The 23,767-nt window shown below is 45.7% G+C and overlaps 1 protein-coding gene across 1 annotated transcript in view; it reads left to right on the top strand.

Annotated features, from left to right (window-relative positions):
* The first annotated feature begins 282 nt into the window (after positions 1-282).
* The window catches only part of HTRA1 (HtrA serine peptidase 1), a 54,059-nt gene continuing 30,574 nt past the window's right edge, over positions 283-23,767 (top strand). Inside the window, exon 1 of the mRNA XM_090057226.1 lies at positions 283-795. Coding sequence (XP_089913352.1) covers positions 363-795 — 433 coding nt within the window. The 5' untranslated portion in view covers positions 283-362. The remainder of the gene's footprint in view (positions 796-23,767) is intronic.

Here is a 23,767-nt window from a genome sequence, read left to right as displayed (position 1 = left end):
AGGGTATGGGGCTTGGTTCAGGAACCAGTTCCCCCCTCTATAACATTGTTTCCTGTGAGAAGATGGGCTCCGAGTTATGCTCCGACTTCAGGCGCGGCTTTCAGGAACCCGTTTTCGAGTCGCAAAAGCGCGTCTTCAATTCGAGACCTTTTTTAAAAAAAATTTTTTTTTTTTTGGGTGCAAAAACCGAGTCGGTTTTAGGGCAGACATCTGCTCGGCGCGTGCAGGGGGCGCGGCGGCCAGCCCTCAGCCCGCCCCGCGGCGGGGCTTGTCCGCGCGCCGCCCCGCCGCGCCGCGCCGCGCCGCGCCGTCCCGCAGCATCGCCCCGGCTCGAGGCGCAGCGCCGCTCGCCGCCGCCCAGGATGCTGCTGCCGCTGCCGCTGCTGCTGCTGCTGCCGCTGCCGGCGCCGGGCTCGGCCGCCTGCCCCGAGCGCTGCGAGCTCGAGCGCTGCCCGGCGCTGCCGGCCCACTGCGCCGCCGACGCGCCCGACCCGTGCGGCTGCTGCCGCGTGTGCGCCGCGCAGGAGGGCGAGCCGTGCGACGGCCCGGGCGAGCTGCCCTGCGGAGAGGGGCTGCGCTGCCTCGCGCCGCCCGGCGCGCCCGGCGCGCCCGCCTCGGCCACGGTGCGCAAGCGGGCGCGGGCCGGGCGCTGCGCGTGCGCCAGCAGCGAGCCCGTGTGCGGCAGCGACGCCGTCACCTACAGCAACCCGTGCCAGCTCCGCGCCGCCAGCCGCCGCTCCGAGCGCCTCCGCCAGCCGCCCGTCATCCTCATCCAGCGCGGCGCCTGCGGGCACGGTGAGCGCGCCCGGCCGCGCGAGCCAGGCCGCGGCCGAGCTGAGGCGGAGGAGGGAGGTTTGGCGGGCCTGAGGCAGAGGGAAGCGGGGGCCGACGCTTTGCACCTGCTCTAGGGGCTTGGAAAAGTTCCCGCCGTTCGCAGCCCCGTGCGGAGCGGGCGAGGCCGCCCCGCTCTTACCCGCCTTTCTCCGGAGGTGCTGTGCCCCGAGGCCCCTGCCACCTCCCGCGGATGTTCATGACAGGGCGTCGAGTCATTTGTGCCCCTAGTCCCGAAGGAGGGGTGCGGCCCCCTGCCACCTCCCTCGGGCGTTGGTGAGGGGGTCAGGGGCTGCCCTGGGGAGGTAGATCGCATGAGGGGCAGGCTGGGAGGAGGCGAAGTCGGGTACGAAGCAGAGATGCCTCTTGTGGACCTGCCCCGGCTCGCGTCATCAGATGCGCTTATTTTGTGTCTTCCCAAGTTTAGTTGGGAATCCCCAAGCCTGTGGCTGCTCGGCTTCTTCAAGGTCCCCAGATACAGCCCGGCTTCGGCGTGGTTCGCTCTGTGGCTGGCAGGCGGAGTGTGGGCTTTGCCTTGCGGGCTGGGACGTGGGTGCTTCAAACCATTCCCGTGTCCCTCAGGCCCAAGAGTGCATGAGCTGGGGTATTTCTGGTCCCCGGCGGGTGCCAATGTGGTATTTATAAGGGGTGGTGGCCAGGAATATTGTGACTTGAAGAATGACTCTTCGGTTTCCCTCTTAGGCACTTCTGGAAGCTTTGTGACCAAAAAAAAAAGCTAGAAAATAAACTGTGACCCTTAACATTTTCGACTGTACATGACATTCTCAACATCCGTAGGGGGGAAATGCTCTTGCTAATGCTCTTGTAGCTGGAGTTGATGCATCTTGTGGGTGGTGATGTAAAGGTTTCAGACAACGCTTAAGTTAATGCAGAGCTGTTGAGACATTTCAGAAAGATAGATGCTTGGTAGTTTATCAGCTATCCTTGTTAGGCAAGGAAGAAGTCCATATTGGATGTGAGCTTTTATCTGTGAAGTTCCAAAAGTGCTTAATAAACCGATCCACAGCTTCCAGAGGTGGCTCATAGCACTGAAACTCAGTCAGCACAGGGGTAAAATAAGTTAATTACATATGCATGATTAGGAGAGGATTAAAGAGTTGTCCTTGATTCTTGTAGGGCATTCAAGTTCAGTCAGAAACCAGAGCACGAATGCATTCAGTTGTTTTTTTTAGTTCACAAACTGATAGAAGGCAAAGAGATCCTATGTTCAGTTTAAGAGCTAAATTTCCCCCTCCTCATTGCTTTTAGGAAAATCAAAATGTTAGGACTACAGCTTCTTTGGCCCATGCTGAGAGTAGAATTGATGCTTGCAGTTGGCTTGCGTTTTAGTACCCAAAAGCTCCAGAACATAAATTTAATTGCATTGCCTGATGTAGGTCTTCAGAAATGCTTTTGAAGGGTCCTGTAACGGTGTACTCTTTCATGAGGAAGGGTTGTGGAAAGTGTAATTTTGTAAAAGCAGATATTACTATATGGGTGCAGTATGTTTATGTCAGTTGAACTGGCAGTGAGCTACTGTCACCCATCTCACTGGATATACTCTGGTCAATAATAATAGATTTATTAGTGGGTAAAGCAAACCGAAAAGCATATGATGTTGATTCCCTGCCACCCCCTGAATTCCCTTCAAAAAGAGCATAGCATTTAGTACAGGGAAAATAATAGTGCAAGAAATAACAAGGAGAATTCTGCACCCCTTCAACCCTGCCCCCACCCTCCTTTGACAGTATTACAGGTATTTATAGTTGTGTTGAGTCTGGCAAATTAGAGGGAAACTAACAGGCAAACGTTTAACTGAACTGGGTAAATTTGCATGTTAATATTATGCCAAAGTGGATTTAAATACATCTGAGTCAAATTTCTTTCACTGTGCACGTTGAAATCTGTTCTTTTCACACATAATTCAGAGTTTAAAAATGACAGAATTTTCTTCTCAAGTTAACAGCAGTAATAAAGACATAAGGTGTACGAGAACGGGTTATGTTCTTGTTTGGGGCAGAGAAATGCAACATTGAACCAGACCAGCGATCCCTTCTATTGTGGTCTTCAGTAGCTAGGAGCAGCTGTTTCTTGTATGCATATCCAAAAAAAAGAAGAAAATAAAAAACACCCGAGTAGGCAGATGTAGGATAAAATCTGTCCCCTGGAATAACCCCTAAATGATTCATCCTTAATCCCTAATGGTTCTAGATTGATTTAAAACCTGCGGTATAAAGTTTTGTATCCATTCCAAACTACTCAGCACATTTTGGAATTGTGTGCAGAAAATTAGGATAGAAAATGGCTTAGTTTCTGAAGCATTAGTCATGCTTTTGTGAATCAGATCCTGTTCTGTTTGAGACCAGTCAGTCCCCTTGGTAAAAAAAAAATAAGGGGAAACTTAAGGTCTCTAACTCAATAATTAACCCTTTGGTTTGGCAGAAGAAAGTAACAGCTGACAAGGTTCTTTGGGTGAATCTGATATCTTTTATTAGACTTACTTAAATAGTTGGAAAACATTTTTTAGCATGCTTTCGGGTTTAAAAACCCTTCATCAGGCTGAGGAAGTCTCTGCAGTTGGTGTGTGCTCATCTCCCCTGTAATATTTTAATTAAATATATACTCTAAGAGACTTAGTGCATGTACATGTGTGTGTCTGTAATACTTCATGTATATAAAATATATACTCTAAGAGACTTAGTGCATGTGTGTGTAACGGCTATGCTGTGAGTCAGAATATATATATTTTATAGCATAGCTGTTAAGTTTTTCAGAAGAGAGGCGCAGTGGGTCCAGAACTAGCAGATCTTCACTTTTTCGTTTATGCAGCAAATACAAATATGTACGTCTCTGTTTCTCGGTTTAAAAGCTATATTGTGTTCTATTGGAACATTGTCTCTACTAGTTAATGTCAGCAAACAATTAAAGCTTTCATTGCCCCAGTTTCCTGATCTGCAGCACAATATCAGCCTTTGTGATTGTATTTGCAATTCATGAAATCAATATTGTTGTCTCATGGTCTTCTTACAGAATGCTCACAGAATTTGGGTTGTGTTTGAGCTGCACACCAATTTATGTCATAAAGATGAAGCATAGGCCTGGATTAACTCATTTCACAAGCTTACATTTTCAGTAGATAATTGAACATTAACTTTACAAGTAAACTGTCAATAGAAAGCATCAGATGTTTGTTTGGATAACATTCTGCTCTGGTGCTTTGTTTGATGTCTGTGTGTGTGTGTCAGTAAGAACAAAAGGGAAGTGCTCGAAAAGCAGACCAGTAGTCTGACATCTCATCCCTGGCACAGAGCAAACATTGCTGCAAGCAGATTTTGTTTTTCAGATGTAAAGAACCCAAAATAAAGAGTGAGATTTGAGAATAGTCTGTAGGTCCCCTGGAAGGGAGGAAGGTGGAGCCCTAGTTGATAAAAGGCATCACCTCATGTGTAAGTCAAAAAATGTAGGTGTTGCTCTGTATTTTAGTTGGATCTCATTTCTAATGAGGATGTTTGTACTTCTGCAAAGCAATGTAGGGTTTGTATAAATTAGTGCAGGAAACACTTAAAAAATATTGGTGAGTATCAACCAAATTGGTTAAGAAGAATTGGTACAGGAGATACAAAAGGGTCTCTTTCAGAGAATACAAAAACATTTCATGTTATTTTTGGTCACGCTAGTAAATTCCATAAGTCTGTAAAGCCAACAGTCAAGTACTATTTTTAAACTTGAAATCTTCTGAAGATATGCACTTTTTACTGCAGCAAACAGTGTTTCCACCAGTTGTCTTTCCCAGGAAACCATTTCCCTGGAAATTCTATCCCAACTTTAATTTTGTAGGATGTGCTATTGGCACTTCTGTTTTGCTTTACCCAGAAGCCTCAGATTGGAAATGAAGTTTGCCTGTTGGTATGGGCACAGGGGCAAGCTTTGTGGAAGAAAGGAAAGAGAAATGGTCCATATTTATATCTTCTTTCTTTTGGTTCATGGGTGATTGTAAATATTCATTTACATATGCAGAATAGTCTAATTGCAGTTTCATTAAAACTTGCATATGTACTAGCCTTTTCAGGGTTATAGTACTTCTATTTCATATACAGAAATTCAAATAAGATGGCTGTCAGAGGATGCTCAGGATCTAGGTGTCACAGTGATCTATCTTAATTTTTAACAGTCATCAGTTATTCCATACTGTATATTTATACAATGCAAATTCTGCTCATTGTTTATTTTAAGTGTGTTGCAGTCCATGATAAACACTCTTTGGCCTATGGCCTATTTGCCATTTATAGTTGTTAATTTAGGATATCTGTTTCTCCTCTAGAAACCGCACATTGAAATACAGTTTTTGCCATGGGACTGTGTCTAAAAACATATCTGTAGAACAGAGGTGCCCAACCTTTTGCTGCCGCAGGCTGGATGAGTTGTGTGGGGTCCGGTCATGTCAGATCCAGTCATGTGCTAACCCAACCCTGTATGCAGCCTGGCACCATGTGCCCTGATCTGCTTATGGAATGACCTTATAGACCAGCTAACCATGTACTACTGCAGCGGGTCTCAACCTTTTTTGTACCAGGACCCGTTTGTAAACATTGGCCAGTCTCAACCCAGTGCCCCTCGCTTCCAACATGCTGCCCCCTGCTCCCTGGCCACAGCCCCCCCAGTGTGTGGGGTGGGGCAGGGATTAAATCATAGAAAACGATGGTTGGAAGGGGCCTCAGGAGGTCAACTAATCCAGCCCCCTGCTCAAAGCAGGACCACCCCCAAGTAGCTCTTTGCAGGCTGGAACTCTGCTAGCCAGCCAGGGAAAAGCCATTTTTAAAGTTTTTTTTGCGATCCTTTCATATATCGTTGCAACCCACTTTTGGGTCATGACCCACAGGTTGACAAACACTGCAGTAGTGTGTATAGGGGCATGTTATCTAGCCCACGAGGCTCCCCATGGTTCCAGAAATTTGAAATCGGGGAGCAGGAATGAATGCCTGGCAAACCACGGCCCAGCAGTCACAGCCAACCATGGTCAGAATTTCCAGCCAGAAGACAAGTAAGGATACCCCTGCCCCCCAGGCAGAGTAGTGGGCCAAACCCTGCGCTGCTGCAGGCTCTGACGAAGAAGCTGTGGCATCTCCACGGGGCATAGGTGTCTGGCGCCTCTTGAGTTGGTGAGGGGGGAGCACATGGCCCCCACTGACACAGTACCTGGGTGGGTCCCCTTGTGGCCAATCCTGCTGGCCGGGGGAGGACCAATCTCACTCTCAGTAAAAGTGGTCGTGCCACTTCTGAAAGTCCAGCAGCCATTTCCAGAAGCTGTGCAGCCACTTTTGCTGGCAGCTGCGCTCACTGGCCGGCGTTTGGAGGGGGGTACTGGTATTCCTGCCTGTCCCCCTGCCCACTGGCTATTCTGGGAGCACAGCCTGACAGGTGGTGCACCAGCACTCTCAGGGGGTGCGTGTGCACCCCCATGCACTCCCTACGCGTCACCCTTGCTGCCCGGCTCTGGGGAGCCACAGTATGCCAGTCCGTGGCCACTTCCGGTCCAGCAGCCAACCATGTTGCAGACCAGCAGCTGACCTGCTGCGGCCTGGGGATTGTGAATCCCTGTTCTAAAGTAAACCCTGGAAGCTAGTCTAATTCAAAAGAGTAAGGTTTGGAAATTTTTAAGGACAAAGGGAACTAGGAGCCAGAATAAAAGAAGGCATGCCAAGAGAAATCTTAGGAAAAGCCAAGCTAGAGAGAGAGAGAGAGTGCTCTGACTGAGCCTTGTTTGTTGAAGTTACTGTTAAAGGAAACCCCTGGAAAGAAGTATGATTGAATTATGTTTGTTGTAAGTACTTGTTAGGAGCAGGAAGGGAAGGCTACCGGCATCTGACTAATTAGCACAGCTAGCACTATAGGTACAAACACTCTCTTTCCTATTAAAGCACCTCTGAAAAGCATCTGCAGTATGTATGACCTTACCTAGTGCACATACATACACATACATAAACTGTCTGTACTTACGGTGTGCATATAAGTGGAGTACATGCTATTTACTACATGGTAGTTTTTAATAAGCTACATTGACTTACTCATATGACATTTTAACAAAGAGAAATCCTCACTTTTGTATAAGCATAATAAATATCAGCAGAGAGTTTAGATAGTTATAGGCATCAGAAAACACAGGGGTGGCCAGCTCACAGCATAAGTGCCACAGGTGGCATGGGTAGCCTTTGTGTGTGGCATAGGGCAGAAAGCAGAGCAACAGATCAGGCAAGGGAAGGGGACTGGAGTGGCTCTCAAGGAGGGTGCAAGGCTTACCGTGTGGCACCATACCCCACTGAGTGAGGATGATTATTTAAATCTTCTCTGTCATACTTACAGGGGGCATGTCTACACATTCATTAATGTGCCCTAATTATGATAAATTAAGTTTAGTACCTGTAATTACAGATACTACCTGAATGTGCTGTAATCAGTGCTACTGCACACTTTTTGGGTTGACGCTAATGTACAGTAGAGTAATTTGACTGCGTATTGGCATATTGGTGTAGATTTTGTCTACCACGCTAATGTGCAGTAGAATTAGTCTACTGCGCTTGAAGTGTCTTGTGTAGATGTGCCCAGGGTCACTGAGGAGGGGGCTCTTACACTGAAGTCAAGCTCCAAGGCCCAGTTTTGACTAGGATGCCATTGGATTGGTTAGTGTACAAGAAATACAATACTGCTGGTTGTAGGTTCTTGTTCTAAAGGAACATTAATATACAGTACAATAAAAAATAACATGGTGAATGCAATGAAATCTCGGTATCCTGTGGCTGCTATCTAGATACTGCAGAGATGGTGCATTAAAATGCCCAAAACACTCACCCTGAGGTACCAGAAAGTTTGCCTCTCACTGCTACTCTTTCCAGCGCAAATATTTTTCTGGTTCTTACTGGTCCTCATAGCAGGATGTGGATCACAGGGAAGAAAATTGTAGACTTTTGGAGACAGCTTCTTAAATAACCCATTTTTCTCCGCTTTGCTTCTCCTAGCAGGCATTAGCAGATATTTAGGCCAGTGTGCCCACAATTTCATTTCCTTTTCTAATATTCCCATGGCAGTCGATGAGAATATTGTATGTAGTACGGATGAACTGAGGTTTCTATTTAACATTTAAACCATGCAGGAAGTTCCTTATGAGGCCTGTAAAATATCAGCATTCCTCTGGTACTCTTTACATGGGAACATGAATACTTCATATTTTGTACGGTTCTTAACCACACTTACCGCCACACTTACCACTGCATCCATTCCCTGCCATAGTGCTTTATGTAGTGCAGTTAACATCTGTCATTGGGGGTTCTTTTATTCTCAGTGTAGAGTGCAGAAGTGTCCCTGGTTTATAGAGCAAAAGATGATGAGGTTTCAGGTAGCTTCATAAGCTTTGAACTAATCCCCTCCCCCCACGCCAAAAAAACCCACCTTTTTCTTTCACACACACAGACTTTACCCCATGTCTTTTTCTAAGTTTTATAAACTCTTTTCAACACGTAATCATTCATGTGAAATTGGAAATGGAAGACAAGCCTCTTTGGGTGAACCTGATATCTTTTATTAGACCAACTTAAATTTAAGTTGGTCTAATAAAAGATACCAGATTCACCCAAAGCACCTTGTCTGCCTATGTCCTTAGATCAACACGGCTACAACCTACACCCCTATAACACTGGAAATGGAAGACATTTATCCACCACTCAAATCTAGTTTTGTTCATGCTGACTGGCTTGACATTTGGAAGTGTACCAGTTACAAATGTTGTCCAAATAACTCACTATAATCATCTGTCAGAAAAAAAAAAGACTTAAGTGGTCAGCAAGCCATGTGTCATTAGTTCTGAAAACTTTGAAAACAACAGAAGCATGAGAACCGTGCAACAAATGATGGGAAAGAACAGTCAATAGAACTGGTTAGATTCCTTAGCATATAGGACTGAAGTAGCAAGATGGTTTTGGGAGTGGAAAACATTGCACAAACCAATGGTCAGGACAGGAAGAGAAACTCAGCTCAGAAATCTGGGAAGGTCAGGAACCTAGCCAGATATTTATCAAGGGGAAAGCTGATATTGTTTTTGTGAACTGAGCTTTCAGCTGTTTCCCTGAAGATAATAATAGCTGTGTCTTAGCATTTCTGGAGAGTTTTTTTATGAGAATGCTACAGGTTACTCAGTGTAGATGTTGGTAGGTCACGTAGCAGAAACGGGTTGTTCTGAATGGTTCTGCCAGGTACATGGGAGCTCTGTTTGGGGCTTTTGACAGAGACCAGTATCATTTTGAGCTGGTTGACCAGGGCTTTGTTCAGGATTTTGTAATTGGTATGTTGGAGCAATGCCCATTACCAGTTCTTAATATTCTTGGGATCGCCTTCCTTTGCCAGCAGTTTGAGGACTCTCAGAAGTATCCCCCTTCGGGCCTGTCTTGGAAGATGCCCAAGAGGTCCAACCTGAGGAGGGGCCCAAAGTTCTTGTAGAGATTGATGGGTATTCTGTCAGGGCCTGGCATTTTCTGCATGGTTAGGCCTTCAACAGCAGCAGTCAGTTCTGCCAGGGATAGTTCCTGTTTGAGCTTGTCAGTCTCCGATGCAGAGGGTTTGGGATGCCCTCCTGCAGGTGTGGAGTGGCCTCTGGGTGAGGAGGCTTAGCTGCAAACAGCTCCATGTAGAAACTAATGTCATACTCTTAGGTCTCGGCAGGGTCTGTGAGCACCTGCTCCAATTGGGCTGTAGCATGGCTGATGATTTTTTTCCTCTTTTTTTGTGTGAATCTGTGCACTTTTTCTTTGGATTGAAAAAGAATTGGGTAGGGGCACCAGCACCTGTGACTTTTTTGGAAGCAGGCCCTGGCTGTACCCTCTAACAGTTCTCTTAAGTGCTTTCTCTGGTCCTTGTGGCTCTCATACAGCCCGCAGTCCTTACTGGCATGCCTCAGGGAAGCCACAAGCTCCACTATGTCTTCATTTAGTTCTTGCATGTTGCAGCGGCAGTCTTAGACTACCTGCTTTGTATTTTGTTGACAGAAAGCTTTGATTTGTGCTTTCCCCATTTCCCACACTGTTTCCAGGAGGAGAAGTCACTTATCAAGGCTACCCAGGTCTGGCACATGTCCATGAAGCAGTCTCAAAAGTGGGCGTCCTGAAGGTGGCTAATGGTCAGACACTAGTAGGGTGCTTAGCTGCAAGTGAAGTCAGGAAAACCCAGTTCGCACCAGGCCAGGTGGTGATCTCAGAGTCCTGTTAGCACAAGTCGGATGCAGTGCAGCAGAAGTGGGTGGTGTTCAATGATTTAGAGATGATCCAGAGAAGCCACTGCTCATCTTCACCCATGTATATTGCCTTGTGTTAGCACAGAGGTTTTGCTATGCATTGGATAGAGTTTCTGTCTGTACAGTGGTCTGCACTGTTGAGCGGTGGTGGATGGGGCTCTGGGCCATTCCTGTCAAACCTTGCCTGAAGGGTGCAATTAAAATCACTCCCAGGGATTAGGAGGTTGCTATCATCAGCTGCAGTCTGTAAGAGATCAGTCAGCATTCTGAAAATGCGCACCATCTCACACCCTTTGTTAGGCATTAATTAGGATGAGGTGGCACTTCTCCAAGTGGCCCAGAACATTAGTAGGTGACTGGGGATGATTTCTTGGGCAACCACTGCAGCCAGTTTCAGTTCAAGAAAGATGGCACTGCTGGTGGTGGAGCTTGTGCCGTGGCTCAGGAAGGGTCTTTCCCTTCAAGCAGCATGCCAGTCTGCTTCACTGGTCCTGTCTGTGTGTGTTTCTTGTGATAAGGTAAAGTCCAGTTGTATTTGGTTCAGAAAGTCGCTCACTTTCTGGGGCTTCTGCATCCATTTGTGTTGAATGAGCTAGTGGTAAAGGTCAGCATTGTGAGAGGTTTGAGAAAGTGACAGCAAAGGCAGAAGGGAAAGATGGAAAAGGAAAGAAGAGCTGTGAGTCGGAAAAGAGCTCTGAAAGTTGCCCTTGGCAGTCAAGGGGTTTCTTCTTTACTGAGCTACCTCTTGGGTTTCTTTTTCATAACACAATGCACTGAACAGGATAACTTTTTTTAGTCTAAAATCATACAGTTTGGTTGCTTCTATGGCTTGCAGTTTCTTTGTTGCACTATAAGCTAAGGCTAGGAAAAGTTTGCTGTTAGGGAACCATTCAGGTAATTGGCTCTCAATCTTCCAGGATCCCTTGGTTTCATTGAGGAACCTCATAATGTTTTCAAGGGAGGAACCTTCCCTGAATGTATCCCCTGAGGAAGTATCAGAGAATTGGTGGTTCTTTTGCAAGGGAGCACATCTCCTACCACGGGAGGATCATTTACCTCTGAAGCATGGGCTCTTGAACATATTGGGGTCACCAGAGCCTTTGTGTTCCCCTTCTTTCCTTCTGTCCTTGGGCCCTGAATCAGTATCCAGTTCAGGGCAGGAGCAGGTAGGGGCTGAGTCTTGAAGGGGAGTCACCTCCCTGGTGGGACTGTCAGCATCCTCCCCTGAACGTTATTTTTCCTCAGGGGGATCTTTGAGGTTTCTGTTAAACCTAGCTCTCTGGGGGGCCTTATTTTCTTGGGTTGATGCTTCTGGCTTTCAGTCTTGCTTCCATTCTGTACCTCTCGGGGCTGGGTTGGGGGAGTTTAGCTCCCTAGCTCAGCTACCTCCAGGTTGAGAGGGAAGTCCTGGGGTGATTTTGAGCCAGCTGGGGCAGGTTTTTTCTGCTCCTGGGGTTCAGTTGTAGCAGTAGGAATTGAGATTTCTCCTGAATGGGTTGGGTGGATTAGAGGAAAGTTTGCCTCCCTCATGCCAGTAGCCCCTGCAGAAGCAGGGGTGCACTGGGTGAGAGGCTCTGTTCCTCTCTTCTGTCCTTCATGCTGAGTTGGGGTAGGGTTGTCCTCCCCCTGTTCGATGGGGTCTATCTTGCCACAGCCTGTTTTCACCAGGCACTGACCTGCCAGGTGAGTGGAGCTACTGTGGCAAAAAAAAATGTGGTGTCTTCTTTGAAGAGATATACCAAGTACTGCTGCTCACCCAGTGTGTCACAAGGTGTTTTTCAGGGAGAGAGAGAACGAGCTATGAGAAGCATCTCATTTAAATTTGGTCAGTTTGTGATTCTTTCCCATTCTGGTTTTTCATCTCGGCGGGAGGGGTCGGGGGTCAGGAGCAGTTCTGGAGTATCTCTAGGCTTTCCTTCAAAAACTACGGTCATTATCAACAAGTAAAGCTTGGGAACCAAGGTTAGACCTCTTTTTTTCTTAGATCTTGAAAATTAAGAACACCTGGGAACTTATAGGACAATATGTATGTGAAAAACAGGAGCATGCAGCAAGGATTTTAAGTTAAATTTGAATGTGGTAAGGCCGTTTACACCTTCAGTGGTTAAGGAAAATGTTTTGCTGTCCAAGAAATTGGAGAACTTGGAAAATAATTTTACAAATAACTTGTGTGTGCTTAGCATGAAAGAGAAATAAAAAGTATGGAAGGCATTCAAAATCTCTGAATTTTTTGTTGAAGATAAAGTTTGAGCCACTATTCCCTCCCACAAGTTAATAGGGCCTCTAGGATCTCTGGCTTGCCTTGGTGATAGTACAAGTACCCGGGGGGGGGGGGTGGAGTTATACATATTTGGGTCCAATACGAAAGTGAATAGACTTTATTTTTATTTTATTTTTGTGATTTTGTTCAGAACATTGCAAAAGAGAGGAGCTTTTTTATCTACATTCAGGCACATGCATTTCCTAATTCAGGTCCAAAAATCCTGACTTTCTTGTAATATAGGAGCATAATGATATATAATATTGACTTATGCCAGGTGAGGAGCTGGTCTGTAACATTTACAAATAACAAAAAAGGGGAAGAGTGTCAGTACTGTGATAAATGGCACAGGTAATTAATTGAGGTATGACGAGAATCAGTGAAGCATAAAGATTTTTTGTTCCCAACATCTACAGTGTCCCAATTGCAGTAGATGAATTAGGCAGCCAGGCAAGGGGTGCCTTGAATTTCTGCGTGGTTATAGCACAACTTGCTTAGAGGTCAGAGCCACTGACTCCAGTTCACTCCACTTCTGTGCACATCAGATAAGTGTATAATTAATTTAACTGTAGGACTATTCCCCCTCTACCTTGTAACAAATTACGGTTATCTTCATGAACAGGTTAAGTGTATAGAGTCTTTCAGCTTCACTGTGTTTTGTAATTTAACTGTATTCCAATTAACTTCATACTAACTGTTATAAATAGTTACAAATTGTACTCCAAGAAATGGTGAAGAGGAAGCAGCTGTCACAGGGCTGCTGCTAGAAAGGCTGAGAATGAAGGCACCTAGTCATTTTCCCAGATGCTAATACCACAGCACTAACAGCACTGTGTACTTATGTTTGGATAAGACCATACCCCAGGAAAGGAATAGTCTTTTTCAGGTTGTGAGACTATGTACTTAAATGGAGTCCACTGTGCTTGGTTGTGCAACTCCTTATGAATCATCTGCCAAGATTATTATTTTTGCAAAATATAACTTGTAAACAGAATAGTCAGACCTATGCATTGGGGCCCTATCCTGCAAATATTCACAGGCTTACCTGTACCATGCATATTTGACATTAATGAACCTATTTGTGGTAGTAAAGATATGAGGCTACAAGTTCGGATGATTGGTGCCTTACCAAATATTGGTAGGGATTTGTCACAGACATCGAGTTCTAGTTATGTACAAAAGTTCTAAAGCCATTTTATGGCATCTTTTTTTATTAGATGTTGAGAACCTTTGAAACATTTTGTTGGTCTTATTTCATCTCACCAGGCATTTGGTAGCAGAGGTTGAAATCCAGCTCTATGGACTTGCACAGTGTTTCCACAATTAAATATTTGTAAGAGGTCACTAATGTAAGGGATGTAAAGGATAAAATACCATGCAAGGCATCCATGTCTAGAGTCATTTGACAATTTGAGACTTATTTTTCAGTTCTTGTTGAGTTCAAAGCATTTTCAAGGTCAACATCACCATCCCAGTTTGGGGAAATATAAGGGGAAGTTAATTTTTTAAGCTCACCCAGCAGGCTAGTGGTAGACCTGGGATGAAAACCCAGGCCGTATGTTTCCCTGACCGGTGCCTGGATTGGCCAGCTGCCTCTCTGCTTGCCATTACTTTATTTGTTAAATTTGTTAGATTTTCTGTAGACAGAATTCATGACCCATTAATTTTTGCAGCAAGCAGTGTAAAAGGATGTGATTTATAGAGATCACTGTTAAGTAATAAACAACAGTCATCAGGAACCCGATATTGTTGGGCATTTGTGCTACTGAAGGGATGACTAAGAACATACAGTGTATGGCATTTCTGTAAAATGGGTTTAGTTGTGGGTCTTCTATATTCCTCACTTACCTTTCAGTTTTGTGCATGTCCCTGAACTGCTGCTGCTGTGAAGTTCAGACTGAAATTACTAGGGTTGTGTGAAGTTTTGGTCCCTGATTCGCTTTGGCGGAGCTTTAGCCTGATTCGGTGGTTCTCCGAATCTGAATCTCTGAAATGAATCAGGAGACCCTTTAATTTCTCCGAATCGAATTGGAGCCCTCTGAATCTATTCGGAAAGATTTGGTGATTCAGACATAGACACGGCTTTAAATGTAGCAGGCAACTCGTCAACACTGAGATGCTGGGGTGGATGGAGCATCCCACAGGAGCACAGGCGGCTCCCCAGTACGCTCGGCAGCAGACCTGGAAGTGCTTCTGGTTTACTTCCGGGTCCACTGGGAAGTGCGCAGAGGGGACCCCTGCCTGCCCCCCAGCTCGGCGACTGTTGCCTCCTGGGTCTGTGGAGGCACCTGGGGTCCCCCCATGGCTGATTGCCAAGACAGGGTGAGTGGCTGGGGGGGGCTCTGTGCTCTCCCTGGTGGACCCGGAACTGTACCGGAGCATGCAGGGGGCACCTCCCTACTCCTGTGGGACTCTCCATCCCCCCCCCCCCATCATCACACCATTCACAAGGCATGCCTGGTACCTCGAGGTATGTAGAAAAAACGTTTAAAGTTGTGTCTATGGTCAACTCGCTGATTCTCCAAATCAGCATTGAATCTTCAGGTTCAGCTGAATTGAATTGGGACAATGATCCAAATCAACCAGTCGAATCACTGTCCCCCAATTCTTGCTGAATATGGCCTGTTTTGCACACCCCTAGAAACTACCTTTATATTTTTTCCCATTATTTTCGCTAGAGGCAGGCAAGGAGGATCATTCTAAAAGTAAAATGGAGAGAGTGCAATGTAAGCTCTGAACAATAAAGTAACTTAGATCTATGGATGAAAAGGGCTATGTAAGAGGTAGTTTATAATATTACAACAATTTATACCACAACTATAATTCTTAGCTTAGTTAAGAACCTACACTCCATGTACGTTATGGATTATGTTGTTTGTTACCTTCCAGTTTTTGTTATTTCCTTGACTTCTGGTTCTTTTTACCTAAAATTTGAAGAAAATAAGCCTGTCCAAAACAGGGACTGATATTAAATGAAACTTTATAATGTGACCTTAAAAACTGTATATGACTAAAAAGAGACAATCATGAGAGAACTATTCTTGGTTAGACATGGAAGATATGAACTCCCACATCATTGTTACCAAATTGACATTTTAACAGACATTTTATTTATTCTCTGTGTGAGACAGACACAATTGGGAAACCAAACAGGATGATGACCTGAACTGGAAACTTGAAGGGGATGTAAAATGAGTAGGGGTGGAAAAAGTGCCGGAGAGCACAATTCCTGACTCATCCATCATAGTCTCCTAATTTCTCAGGGAAGAAAATAACATGCCTGCTTTGGATCCTACTAGCTAAAGTACTCATAACTTCTGTCTACAGGATCTAAGACAGACCCTTTTCCATAGCTACCTGAATTCCATCTCTTAAGGTTTCCGATACAGACAGGATTCTGTCAGTATAACACTTTCCTGTTCCATGTACTTTGCCTTTGTTCTGAATAGCAGCTCTGTGGACTTTTTCTTAGTCTTACATCAGATCTTCCTCTGAACCTAACTTTTTCAGTAAGGAAGAGGGTGAACCTTGGCACATTTAAGATCATTTCTTGTATTTGTTTTTACAAAAGTCCAGTTGCCCTTTCCTGCTCTTTATGGTTACACTAAGAATCTTTTATTTTCTGCTCTGTTTTAGCCATTTGAAGTCACTATTCTGTAGTTACTTTTCTTTTCCCAGGCCATCCTTTATTTTCATTGATTCATAAATTAACCGGTATAATAGGGGTGTTTCTGCTGAGATAATCTTTGGTTTTGAGGGCACACTAATAAACTACACTTTTATATAAAAAAAAAAAAATCAGAAGATCTTAAGAGTATTTTTGTAGTAGCTTTATATCAAGTACTCTAAACATTACTGTAGCCTGAAAATAGTTCCTGAGTAGAAATGGATGCAGGATTGTAAGAAGGGGGATGCAGCTGCAGGGACTTCTTCAGGTGGGCTGCACTCATCAGGCACTGTTGCAGCAGCAGCACTGGCCAGGGGACATGTTTCCCGTCTGGTGCCTGCTCTTGGGCTGGCAGACAACACCTCAGGGGAGCAGCCAGGGAGGGAGAATGCTAGCGCCTGCTGCTTGCTGCTACCACTGCTACAGTTCTGGCCTGAGTTGTGTCCCTGAGCAGCCCAACTGGAGTAGACAGGAGTTTTCCCAGCCTTGCCATGCTTTTTCAGAAGTAGGCAAGGAAGAGGAGGGCAAGAGAGTAGACAGATACTTACCCTCTTTGAAACTTAAATCCCTGGATGCTGCTGCTCTGGTGGCATGTTCAAAAAGGAGGGATGTGGTCACACCACTGCACCCCCTCTGGATCCATCCCGTCCCTGAGGTTAAGTATTATCAACTTAGGGCCTGTGTAGACGAAACGGGAGCCTTATACTGAAGCAGTATGTTTTAAAAAACATCACTTCAGTTTAGGGCCGATTAAACCCCCATGTTGTGCACCCACCCTGCTGACTTACCTGCCTCTTTGGCAGGTAGAGGGAGCTGCCAGCCCTGAGCTGTGGGGGGGCTAGTGCTTCCCTCCACGGCAGCTGCAGGCACCTGGCTCGAGTGGTCCTGGGAGGCACCTCAGCCCCAGAGGGAAGCACCAGGTCCCTGTTCAGCTCAGGCAGGCAGGCTCTGGGGAGGCGAGGGAGAGGGTGGGAAATATCAGGCTCCTCGCTTCTTTGAGCAGAGCCTGCTTTCCTGGGCTGCTGCCAGGCTGCCGGCAGGGCTTCCTGCAGAGCTGTGGAACTGCCCGGAGCCCAGTGTGTCACTCCATGGCTGTAGGAGCAGCAAACTAAAACTCTGCAAAGGAGTTTTAGTTTGCTGCACCCCAAGTCATCTAAGGTGCATTACACAACTGAATTTCCTACAGCGGCTTGAATTAATGTGCAGTATGCTGCTGAGGCATGCAAACACCAATACCATTAAAGCAGTGCAAGAACATTTAGCCTGCTTTAAAGTGTTGTGCACACACGGCTTTAAGCGTTGAGAAATTAGAGTTTCCTACAGTTGCTCAGTGGCACAGCTGGAATTAGTAGCCTGACATCTGGACTTTTATAGCCACTTATTGTAAACTCAGAACCTACTGCCTTCATCTCAGGATGTTGCAACTATTTGACCTTTATCTAGCAATCCTTCTCTTAATCTTCAGGAGAAGTCAGTCAGGAGGATGTTTCCCTGATTCATACACTATTGATTGTAGCTTGCAGCTCAGTAGTGGGAACTGTACCTGTTTGAAAGTACATTAAAATTTTAGTCAGATGCATAATGCTCATTATGAATGCTGAAGTTATTTTATCCTTGGACTTAACATAATTTTGTATGTCATAAGTTTGAATATTTGCTGGTCGTGATATTAGAAGTTGGCACATACATGTGCAAGTTTATTTTAGCCTCACTAAGAACCTAGAGTAAGTCTTGGGACTAACCAAATAAATTCTTCAAAGACTTCTGTGGTTGATTTAATTCGCTCTGGATGTTTGCACATTTTGATTTTGGTTTTATAAATACATAAGAGCATTTCCCACATTGTTTTCTTTATGGTAAGGGGTGTCAAGCATGTGGCCTGCAGACTGGATATGATCCATGGAGCCTTGTTATCTGGTCCCCAGTGTTACCTCTAGGTCTGAATTAATCTGGGCTTCCCCACCAGGAGCAGGGCCCAAGCGCATGCTGCATGCAAAGGAACTGCATTCCCTGATGCACACTGCAAGCATTGGCACGGGGATTCAGCATGGGGAGGTGACAGGGTCTGAGATCCATGGGCATGTTGGCCTGATCTGATCTGGGACCCAGCCTTGTGTCACTAATCCAGCCTATGGGGCCAGAGGGGATTGACACACTGTGTTAACTGATTATTTGTAAATTCCCATTACCCAGGATTGCTCCTTAAGAATTTACATCTTCATATTTCTAATCCTTTTAAGGTCCATTTGAGATGTAGGTGGGCGTTATTTTCTATTTTAGAGCTTGGGCCAGGGAGTTTTGAAGCACAAAGTAGTCAAATCAGCTCTTTAGCACCCATCAGCAGATCTGTGGAGAACTAGGGTTAGAACACAGAACTTCGTAACCACAAACTTGTTGCTTATTTCATCAGCCTCCCAGAAACTAATCGGCTTAACTTCTTAAAGGCATTAACTGAGTTAGTATAATTAAGCTACCTTAAATTTTTGGGCTCAAGGTTTCTCATTTTACAGTAACATCTAAACCTGGCAAAATACAGTCTGCGGGCCAGATTCAGCTCGCCAGGCACTTTTGTCCAGCCCATGGCACCCACCAACAAATTGTACCCTTCCCAGACCTTCCACCCAGAAGGGTGAGAGCAAGGCATCCACATGTACATCCCCGCAAACATATTCTAATGCGCCTTGCTCCCACCAACCCCCTACACCCACACCCCTCACACCTATACCCCACCACAACCATACCTCGCCATACAAACACACACACATGCATAAGCACACAAAAATATACAAGTCTAAGAATTTATTTCTGAGTTATTATGCAATAATAACCCCAGTGCTGCCTCTGCATACACAATGCAAACACAAATCATGACAAAAATATTTTTTGTAATAAAATTAAAATATGCCCTAGTAGGTGTTTGACTTTTACTTCCTGATTTTTTTTTTTTTCTGGATCTAGGATGGCAACCCCATCCCCAAAGGAGTATTTCCAGGGGATAAGGGGAGAGCTATCTAGTGGCAAAGGTCAAGGGTTCCAGTCCCAAGATGGAGACCAGGGGGTGGGGCAGCCATCAAGGGGTGGGGCTACCCATGCGGCCCTCATGGGGTTACCCGTCTGGCACTCAAGAGCTCACCAAAACTTTTTAAGCAGCTCTACAGCCAAAATAATTGCTCACCCCTGAGTTAAACCTTGCCTCTGGAGACTTCTGCCTGAGTATTCAGAAGTTGATGTGAGAGCTATTTATCCATTTTTATATGAATTCTCCTTTTTCTATTGCCATCAAGTTATTAAGCAGGCTACAGTTAAAGATGCCAGGGTGTTTGTATGCTAGGAATGCAAGAGTTTGGAGCCTAATATTTAGGGATCTACTGCGATAGTGCGATTTTCACAGAAACTGTGAATTTGTGTGGGCTGTACAAAAAAAAATGGCAGGCTCCACAATTTTTGCAGGCTTGCTGCAACCCCCTTTCCCCCAATTTCCACCTTACCAGGAAGCAGAGAGTCTTGGAGAACAGTGAGAAAGGGAGAGCGGGGAAAGGGTGGGGTGGGGCTGCTCATAGCAAGAGGCTGCAGGCAACTGCAACATGCAGCCCCTGTGCCGCCTGCCGCAAGCAGCCCCACTCCACCCAGCCCTCCTTCCTGCCCCTTCCTACCCCACATCCTTCTCCCTGTCTCCCCCGCTCCCCTTTTCTTTCAGTAAACCCACCAAAATTGTAGAGCCTGCTTGGGGATGGCCTGAAACTGTGGCCTAATTACCCTGATTAAGGCTGGGGAAGCCATTAATCCACACTTAATCCGTGGATTAGACTTAATCAGGGTAATTGAGCAGTTTTGGGCAATGTCGTAATCTGTGAGGAGGGGAGGGGCTGTCAGGGCCCCATAGCCAATCATAGGTGTGGGGGGCTCTGCCATGCTCAGCCCATGAAAATGGTGGCCAGTCCCAGGATCTGCCTGCAAAATCAACTGGCTACCTCCTTGATTTTGGTAGATCCCCTATTAATATCTGCAGAAGCACAATCACCCATGTGACTTCTGTCTTGCAGTAATGAACCCAGGAACTTGCCAAGAAGGAATTGATCCTTGTGTAAATATTATGAGGATGAGAATAGGCAGTATACTCTGCTACAGATTGTGTTTATGCCAAACAAGAAGCTTGACTTTAAATCTTCCGTTAATCCTGTAGGGAAAGATTCTTGCTTCAGGAAATGTTTTATTAAATGAACGCTGGATTTGCTTGACTTATTCACTTCAACAGGACATTTGAAATTTCCCCAGTATTTACTGCCACAAAAATATGTCCCATTTTATGGTTATTACGCAATATGGTGACATATATCTTCCTACAGATATGTCCTCAGTGAAATCTCCCTTCTTTGTGTGCAGGTGGTAGAGAAATAGCAGTTGGTGTAAGGAACTTATTAGCATAGTCAAGCTGGCACCGTTCGCAGACAACCATCTCAGTATTTCCTCCCTGGGTTTTGCTCTGTTGGAAAGCGAGTTGTCTGCTTCTTGCTGCTCTTTGGTTGGTTTGTTCCTTTTTTTTTAATGCTGTCATTGCCTTTTTCATTCATTCTTTCTCTTTTATTTATTTATTTCTTTTTTGTGCATTACACAATGTATCCATTAATAATAAGTGGAATACTTAGGCTTACTGTTCAATGTAATTTTAAATAGAAGAGGGTAAAAGTCAAACGTCATTTTTTCCCTGCTGATTTCCAGAGCATTACATTCTCTTCACCCGTTTCACTGGAAGCTGCATATATTTACTATGTCTTTTTATTTTTCCCCCAGTAGGGTCAGGGCTTTAAAATCTACCTGTCTCGCATGAATGGAAATTTGTTCAGATGCCAACTCATTGAGTGCAATTTATTCCAGAGACTGGGAAATCCCTGTACTATGGGGATATTGTTTTTAAGGTTCTGTGGCTCTGAATCAACAATCCATCCTTTTATTCAAGCAAGTACTAAAGTATGTGCTCATGTCCTAATGATTCAGTTTTATGGGGAATATATTGATGTCAGAGAGACTTAAGCCTGCATTTAAATTCAGCTGGGACTGCAGTATATTGGCTAAAGAATATATTACGTATATCTGCTAGGAATGTGTATATAATTAATGTAAAGCAGGGGTGTCAAACTCATCTGGGGCCCTGGGCTGGATTCATCTGTGGGGTGGCCACCATGGCTACTGTCATGACACTAGCCAGGGGTGATCTGGCAGTATCGGTGGGTCCAGCTGTGGTGACAGTTGTGGCCAGCAGAGTCAAAGGCCCCCAAATTCTGTGGCAGGTCATGCCCCCCACAACTTCCAGTTGCTTAACGGGCCAGGTATGGCCTGTGAAATCTCTATATGTTTAATACTCCAGATGTGAAGGAATTAGTTGTCATGAAAAGTCTAAGGCTGCTAGTGCAAAACTGGTTAGACTGTTAGCTTGCAGTCAGACCCTCCAGTAGGATGCTCATGATTTTGTTTTGTATTCTTTGTAAAGAACTCGTGGAAGATATTCTGATAACTGCAGAGTTAACAGGGAAAGACAGATTAACATTAGATCTTTGAAACAGCCCCATTTGCTGAGTTGCCACCAGGCACTAGCTTGGTGTTAGCTGACCACGGGATCTGTTGCTGAGTGCACAGATCTTTGGTGATAACAGTGGTTTTGACTGATAATGGTCAACAAAGATGCCTAAGCAAAGTTTAAAAAATAATCAGTTTCATTGAAAGCACAAGGGTGTTTGTGGGAGAGGATGTCCTTTGTGTGAATAAAACAGCACTTAAGAAATAAATAATTAAAAAGGCCCCTTCAAACAATATAGCATGTGTATGTGGCTGTGTGCTGCCTTTTATCCTTTATTTTTTTTTTGGACACTGGTCGCTAAAGCATTCCAGAGAATACCAGTTCTCTTTCACAATAACTTCCGAGATTTTGAAACTTCTCTTTGTTCAGTTTTTCATCCAGTACCATAACCGCCATCCTTCCAGAACTGATGAATCTCTTCCATTCTCCCAACAGAAGTAACCAGAAAGCCTTCAGATTCAGATGTTCTTATCCACTCTACCAGCAATGTTCCCTCTAAGGTGTAGCGATCTGCTGCAGTCTGTGAGCACTCTGCTTCAGTTCATTCCCGAATTGGTCCCAAGTCCCCCTTTTGGCATGCGCTACTTTGGTCCACCCCACAGTGTAACACAATATAACATCAAAAGATGATTATTTCCTTAACTTAAAGAAATAAACTAAAGAACAGTTATTATACTTGGATTCAACTGTAAGGCCGATAACTGGAAGTCATCCCCAGGAAGAGCCCAGGCCCCTCCTGATGCCCCCCAGACAGCCAAGTGAGGGCACGTAGGTGGCCCCTGACGGGAAGATAAATGAGCTGTCTTGTTAAATTTCCAAGTTTATGCCCCTGGGGCAAAATGTTTATCTTCATGCCCAGCTTTCCCTGAAATCCTGGAGGAAGGACAGGCCTCAAACATGTACTTGGGAAATTCAGGGTTACACCTGGGGAGTGGGGCAGTTCCCCAGAGTCAGTGGAGCCCACGTGGTGCCCAGCTCTGCCCCAGCCCCAGTCCCCACCCCCACCTTACCTCGGGGAGGAGCTGCTGCCTGCCCCATGCTGCTCTCCCTCCCTTTGGGGATGCCAGTGTGTTGAGGACTGGAGCTAATCAGAGTGGCCCCCATGCAGCCGAGGTAACTTACCACCGGGAAGTGTCCTGTGCCGGCCCCAGTGCCTCTGCCCTGAGTTGCACTCTGGGGACAGCGCCTAAAGCTTCCAGGAAGCCGCAGCCCTGCTCGTCTCCAGGCGGGTGCATGGCATTAAAAAGTTAGTGCATGGAAAGGTTTTTTATTGTGCGCGTCTGCGCACGCACGCAGCTTAGAGGGAAACTTGTCTACCAGTAATGGCTAGACTCTTCTTTTTTGTTTCCTGAATTAGAATACTTTCCACATTTAATATGAACACACTGTTGTTACTCTGTGCTGCAAAACGCAAAACTTGAAGATGAGTCGAACCTTGAATCTAATTCAGAACTTTCCAGCTCCTAAGTCGCTGAGAACTGCACTAACAGGGACTGCACTTATGTGAACTTGGGGCTGGGGCCTGGGCTCTTCCTAGCAGGGGCTGTGCTGAGTTGTGCTTGGGGTGGCAGTGCTGGGATGGGGCTATGGTGAATTTTGGGGTGGCCATAATCCCTTCCCAGTGCTGCTGCCACCCACCCTGAGTGCAGCCTTGCCCAGCCCCCAGTGCAGCCCAAGCCTCAACCTGCAGCGGCAGCCACCCTGCCCTGGTGCAGATCCAGGGGCATACACCGCCCCCTGTGCCCCCTTGGGGTGTACACAGTGGCAGGAGCTGCGCCCCCTGAGATGAGCCGCAGCTCTGTCCCATGCCCTGCTTTGTCCCAGCTGGGCAATGCTTGCCCGAGGCCCAGTGCCACTCCTCCCTCACTGCAAGGGCCTTGATTTACCCCCCCCCCCCCCAGTCCTTCCCTCCCTCCTCCCCTTCCACCACAGTAGACTTACCAGCTGCACGAAGCTCTCCAAGCTGCCAGGCTGTGCTTCTCACTGCCTAAGTGCTGTGCTGTGGTTGCTATCAGCCAAATTATCAGCCGCATCAGGTTGATTTCCAATATGGTCAGTTTTCTTTATATCAGTGCCAATCCGATATCGGACAGATGTATCGATGCATCTCTAGCAGGGATGTTTTAGTGTACGTTTGAAAGTGTAGGAAGAAGATCA

The sequence above is a fragment of the Crocodylus siamensis genome, chromosome 7 (genome assembly GCF_052110815.1).
Source record: "Crocodylus siamensis isolate JL-2025a chromosome 7, ASM5211081v1, whole genome shotgun sequence".
In the NCBI taxonomy this organism is placed as follows: Eukaryota; Metazoa; Chordata; order Crocodylia; family Crocodylidae; genus Crocodylus; species Crocodylus siamensis.
The sequence above is the reverse complement of the archived record's forward strand: the minus strand, read 5'-3'. Positions and strand labels throughout refer to the sequence as shown.